The 6,582-nt window shown below is 40.7% G+C and overlaps 1 protein-coding gene across 1 annotated transcript; it reads left to right on the top strand.

Moving 5' to 3' along the window:
• Nucleotides 1-815: 815 nt before the first annotated feature.
• LOC139343756 (uncharacterized) lies at nucleotides 816-5,467 on the top strand. The gene is made up of 14 exons (XM_070981536.1): nucleotides 816-897; nucleotides 1,304-1,410; nucleotides 1,596-1,724; nucleotides 1,840-1,885; nucleotides 1,983-2,030; nucleotides 2,158-2,224; nucleotides 2,323-2,421; nucleotides 2,769-2,852; nucleotides 2,966-3,010; nucleotides 3,153-3,209; nucleotides 3,295-3,351; nucleotides 3,964-4,041; nucleotides 4,335-4,434; nucleotides 4,545-5,467. The coding sequence occupies exons 1-14, from the start codon at nucleotides 891-893 to the stop codon at nucleotides 4,590-4,592; spliced, it is 972 nt and encodes a 323-aa protein (XP_070837637.1). The 5' UTR covers nucleotides 816-890; the 3' UTR covers nucleotides 4,593-5,467.
• The last annotated feature ends 1,115 nt before the right edge of the window (nucleotides 5,468-6,582 follow it).

Consider the following 6,582-nt stretch of genomic DNA (forward strand, 5'->3'; position numbering starts at 1 on the left):
AGTAAACGATGCTGAGGAGATAGATAGGGGCCCATATTGAGTGACACAGACAATGGTCTGTGTTTTCTCGGTGGACCAGAGAAGATGCAGTGTAAATGAAGCGTGCTGCACCATGATGGCTTCTGCTTTATCCTTGCACTTGTGTGTGTGTGTGTGTGTGTGTGTGTGTGTGTGTGTGTGTGTGTGTGTGTGTGTGTGTGTGTGTGTGTGTGTGTATGTGTGAGAAAGGGAAATGACAGAGGCCTCTTTGAGTACCCAGAGGCCTCTGTTTTCCCCCTGTTGTCTCATGGATAGAATATGTCAGGAAGGAGGAATCTGTCCACCACCCATCTCCAAAGATGATAAAGGAGGATATACACAACACAAATGTGAACATGATGGAACCACATTTGTAAGACAGACTATTTGTTGTCTCCTCTTTGTTATCATTTCACCTTGGCTGAAATTAAAACCCTGGTGATTCTGCATCTCCTCACGGTCGTCACAGACAGTTTAATGTGTCTCTGACCTGTAGGACGAGGGCCTCCCCTTGTGTTCGGTGCGTAAAACTACAAATCAGGAGCATTTGGCACAAGTTCAGCACATGCAGCGATTTAAAATATATAAATACTGCAATACTGAGATGAAGGACGCTTGTTTGTTTGTTTGTTGTTGTTTACAGCCTGGTACAAAATAGCCCCTACAGCTCTTTTCCACGTTCATGGCAACTGTTTGGGGGTGAAATTATTTTGAATAATATTCAAATTTACAGTTATGCATAATTATGAGCGAGTGACTGCCTGCCGGCAGGTTTCAGGTCTCGCTCCTCGGCCGTCACACTGTAGCGCGAGCCAAGAGGAAGTGAAGGGAAGTGGATCCAGCTGAGTTGACCGCTGCTTTTCTTCGACGAAATGACCGGTAAAATTAGTCAAATTCTATTTTTTTCTCGTGTTTTGTGTCGGAAAATCACTGGGTAAAAGCTGGAGTATTGGTAATATGTATTTATCTCCTACCTTTTTTCTGTTTAAGAACCCGGAAGTGTCATGCGTCTTCATGTAAATGCGAAACACAGTTGAATTTAGTCATTTGGCAGACGCTTTTATCCAAAGTGACGTACAAGTGAATACACTTAAGTAGTTTTTGGGGTTCAGTATCTTGCTCACGGATACTTTGGACTGCCGAGGCCAGGGAGCGAAGCACCGACCTCCCGTAGTCGAACGAACCCCCTGCTTCCGGATTAGTTATGGGTCAATATAGTCGGCTGTTGCTCTGTACGTGTTGGTGCCTAAAACTTTGTTAACGACCCCACTGTGTCATCCCATAGAGTGCTTTCAGAGAAACACTTCTTGCAACGACATTAAGACCATTAATGGATTCAAGTTCTTACACGAGGGACCTGAGGGGAGCGAGATCTTCGTCTATGATGATCAGGTATTTTGAATTAGTTCAACACTGTAGCAGTGACCGCTTTGTTATGTAGACTTTTCTCATGTGTGTCCGAAGAACATAGTCAAAGGAATCAAGTTTGACATGGAGGTCGACGGATGCCTGTGTTTCATGTCCATGTTTTTTGTTGTGCCTGTGGTCAATCAAAGTAAAAATCTCCATCCCAGCAGACTGTGATTGCTCACGCGGAGCTTACCAGTCAGTCCTTCAAGTTTGTCAAGGAAGTGAGCAGCATGGACCAGTATTCGGTCATCACGACAGCCTGCAAGGACCTCAAAGTGAAATGCATAGTTCCTCATGTGAGTTCCCTCTATTTCAGTATGGACTTGAATTAAATCAGCAGCAGTTGATTTGTTTTGATGTTAAATGTGTAAGATTACGGTGCTGTCTCACAATGTAGACTTTGCTTTTCAGGGAAGAGACTTCGTCAGAGAGTTCTGTTTGGACTATAAAATTACAGGTGAGGCAATGAGGTGTGGTATTTGACCGTTAACCCTCATAAATATACACATACGTATCAAATACTCGTGACTTATCCCACCTTTTTCCCTCTTTAGCAGACAAAATGTTGCCAAGTGGTTCACCAACACCCTGGAAACTCATCAGTGAGTGGAAGTTTCTTCTGAGTCAAACTGTGTAGCTGTTGGCAGTGCTGTCAGTGAATTTGCCGTAAAATACCTCAAATTAATTTTTGATGATAACATGTTTGCCTGTGTATTCTCCGTCGTGCAGTTGGTGCATCATTTGGTGTGGTGGTGCTCATTGCAGTCCTTGTAATCATTTGGGTGCTTTGTTACAAGTGAGTGTATCCAGCAGTCCGTTGTTAATGTCATCTGTGCATGTACATACACAGTGTTTTGTGTGGATTCAGAAACCTTTGTTTGTTTTGTGTGTCAGGACGCAGCTTGGCACAGCTACAGTTTCTCTGCTCAGAAAACTGCTCTCTTGCGAAAGACCGGGGACTTTCCAGGCAGAGATGGGACAGGAAGGGGCTGGGTCAGTCTTACTTTTTTCAGATGCCACTGTTCATTTGAGCACACAAAAAATGCACTCCTGTCTTTAAGTTACATGGAGTTCACTCCTCAATAATCCATATCAACATATATCTGACCACTGACTTTTAAAGGAGGAAGCTGGTCACTGGTAGAATTACCTGCTTGAAATTCAGAACTTGTTTCAGATATTTTCTTCAGCTGCTCTGGAGAAAAAGTGATTTGGAAACAAGTGAACATGATCTTACTTCATTGACAATAGACATTCAGTTATTATATAACTGATCTGTGCTATATATCTGTGTTATATAATAACTGGTCTACATCCTCGTTCTTTCTTCATGGTTGCAGGCTGCGTGGAGAACCATCTGGCCCTGATCCACATGAGGATTTTACTGAGCAAGATAACACACTGGAAAGTGTGTTTGTTGACAGGTAAGGCTTTAGCCAAAACCTTCAAAGTGTTTCTTTCTTTTTTTTTTTTAATAACTGGAAGTCTAGACTTTAATCTGTGGTACGGCTGATGACAAACCTGCTTAATCCCTCAGTCTGGACCGCAACTTGAGTGATGAGGAAATCCAGCCGCCTGAAAAGTGAGAATTGTTTACTTTCACTTGTCCCTGAAGCCTATTTTCCTGTCGAGATTTAGGTGGAGTGTCCCTTTTACTGGACAGGAAGTAAAGAGATTTCTCAGCAGAGATTCAGCGTCATTCTCAACTTCTGTTTGTTTTGCAGTGGCAACACAAGTACTGCCGAGATCAGCAGGGCTACTAATCACAGAGCCATGCACAGGTGAGCGTTTTGACAGATTGTCAGTGTGTTTATTGTCAATTCTTTAAATTACGTATTTAACAAATATTGTATATGTCTTCCACAGGAACTTGGGGGATGATCCAGGAGGAGTCAACAATAACAAAGGGAAAGACGTTTCTCGGTCAGTGTGTAGTCTAACATTTACACAAGAGTATACACTTAAATAGAGTTGAAGAGATTTAAATTTTTTTACCTTTTTATATCACGTTTATTGTTTGTCTATGCATTATTTTAGTGTATGAGGTGAGAATGTGATGTTGATCATATCTCATTAGTGTTTCAATATGAAATAATTATTGTAAGCCTAATTGTGTCAAATGTAATTATGAATTAATAATTATGTAAAAAAAACAAAAACAAAATACACTAATAAGATATGATGAAAGATGAGGTGCAGTCTATCAATGTGCAGGTGAGATTAAAAATAAGCAGCACTAATGAGTGAAAACAAACATAAAGATATTTATGTTGCATGCCAACTCAAACTCTACAAAAAGCCACAACTAAGGGAGAGATAAATCTACTCTCTCTTAAATATTTGAGCTAAAGTGTTAGCAAAAATCACATGACTATAGATTGACCTCAAAATGAACAGAGGCATTGAAAAAAGCAGAAACCAGAGAGAGAAGTAGTCAGAACGTACAAGGCTGATCGTCTTGTGAGATGACCTGAAGTACTCTTTCTATGCTCTGCTCTTAACTGATAACGGCTGTGAATTGCTCTCCTTCATCAGGGAAATGCCCAATGGACGGACTCATGGTGACTGCGATGAAGATGATGACGAAGGACGAGCTATGCTTCTCCATCAGCGGTGAGACTGCCGCCTCTCTGTCACTCTTAACTGTGGCCAAAGAGAAATCTCTGTCGCTTTCCAATTTCCAGTCTGCTTCATGCCTTGTTTCTTTTCGCCTGTTGCTGCTGTTTGGACAGCTGTCAGGAGTAAATCTATGAACTGCCCCCCCCCCCCCCAACCCCCACCCACCCACGTCCAAAATCTGAAGGGCCAATCTCAGCTTCAGAGCTCGTCTGCTGTCTGCTTGGAAAGCGAGCATAAAGCATAAGCTAAGTGTTGTTCTTACTATTCCTTGTTGTTTCTGTCTCCAGAGCTGCCATCCGAGGTTCTGACGTGACAGCTGAAGCCGCCGCATTGGTGAACAAGCGCGACTTTGAGCCAGTCCAGGTCAGCAGGTGCTCTACTGCACCAGTAAGTGGGAAACTTTTTACATATGATTTATTATCTTTTTTTCTGTTAAAACGCTCTTTTTACAGAATGTTGTTTTTGTTTGATTCAGCATTTTTCTTTGTTTGCCGCAGGACACTGACGTGGAGTCAACGTTCAACATGAACTGTACACAGGAATAAATACTTAGAATAGCATATAATGATGATGATAATAATAATAGTAATGATATGATAATAATAATAATAATAATAATATCTGGGTATGTGGTACATTTACTGGCAGTTCCTTTGGGATCAAGTCCAGCACTTTTGTTAAATTAATCATTTTCATCCCGTGATGCTTTTGTTTCTCAGTCAGTCAGATGGATCAGCTAACATATTAATTCAAGTTAGCAATCATAGATATGTTGATCAATACAATGGGAAACACTTGTCACAGTGTTCAGTGCTTGACTTGACCAAAGGAAGGGTGGACCTGTCAGAAGACATGTCAGAAAAAGTACCACATACATGACACACCTGAATATGAATGTATTAATATTAATACATGAGTATGTACAAACGTGCATAACAGGTGTGCATATATATAGATATAGTATTAATACATACAGTACTGAATTGATAAACACATTATTTGAAGTGTTATATATAGTATATATATTATATTATACCTGAATATAACAGGACACATATTAGTCTTTTTTTTTTGTTCAACCTAATGTTTTTGTTTTTGTTTTTGTTTTTTTATCTGATGAATTATAAGTATGCCTGCCTTTTTTTACTCCATTATTGCTGCATAATCCAGCCACATGTGTGTTTGTATCAGCTGAATCACAGCACCCCTCTCAGATCTTATCCTGTATTGGTCAGCGTGGTTGCTTTTCAATCAGCATTTGCTGTGATTCTGTGGTTTTCTTTCTGTTGCTTGTACACTCAGTTGCGTTGCTATAGCTTTTAAATCAATCAATTTGAATATAGTAATAATGATAATAGGAATCTAAAATTGTACTGTATGAACTGTATTAATTTGAAATAAATTCTTAACTCCATCCAGTATTTCCCTGCCTAGTTTTTGAACTACGGACTATTATCATTATTAAGACTCCACCTGCATTATCAACTACCACAAGGGGGCAGTAAACAGTCGTGAGTCCTCCATCAATGAGGTGGGCCAACATAGGCAACATAATTATACCTCTTACTGCTTTTGTTGTGCGATGCAGACACAATTAATGTGTAGTTATTCCAGACTGCAATAGTTCAAGATTCTTACTTGTACTTAAACCTGCAAAACATGTGCATATCAAATATTTGCACACAGTATCTATGACCAAAATGATTTAGTTTCAGTACATGAAAGCCACCTTACTACTGTTGATTGTCTGTGTTTGGATTGAGCTCTCTGCATTCTAGTGTACTACTCTGATTTATTAACCAATAAAGTACATTAAAATAAAACACATTACACATCTCTTGGTAATTTAAGTGTTGTATGTTACAGTGCTTAAAAGATTTGTTCCCCCTGTGGTTTGATGTATGGTGGTAATTACAGTTACACACAAACACGCAGAGGACTGAATTGAATACTCTTTTTTTCTCTTAGGATCTGGTGGGGATACTGTGAGTCTTGGTTAATGTGTGATTCTATTTTCGCTTCCCTAAATGTGCAGTGACCTTGAAAAAAACCCCCTGTTTTTACCTCTCACATGGACTGAGTACCAGGAAGAGAGCGCGTGACGTTTGCGGCTCATATTTGGCATGTCAGTGTGTGAGAGTGTTCGTGTACCATCGGCGAAAAGAGGGTGATTGAATGGTCAAGGCCTCAGAGCTGCCCCTCTCAGGGAGTTTCACTGAGGGGACATGAGCGAGGCAGGGGCTGGGCAGATGGGTGGATGGGTAGGGGGTGAGTCATCACATGTCATCTTACATGTACAGCGTACGGTATGACATGGAGAGAAGAAGCACGTGGGAGAGACTGTAATTATGGATGAATCCTCCATGCTCAGATGCACATTGTAATTAGATATCGGCTAATTAGTTACCAATCACACTCCAACAGTATTATAAGCAGTCAGGAAACAAAACTCAGCGGGAGCCGAACACTGATCACCCCACGTTGGGGATAAGAAGGCTTAAGGGAAGCAACATGGGCTGCAATAACCCTAACACA

This window comes from Chaetodon trifascialis, chromosome 15 (assembly GCF_039877785.1).
Source record: "Chaetodon trifascialis isolate fChaTrf1 chromosome 15, fChaTrf1.hap1, whole genome shotgun sequence".
Classification (NCBI taxonomy): domain Eukaryota; kingdom Metazoa; phylum Chordata; class Actinopteri; order Chaetodontiformes; family Chaetodontidae; genus Chaetodon; species Chaetodon trifascialis.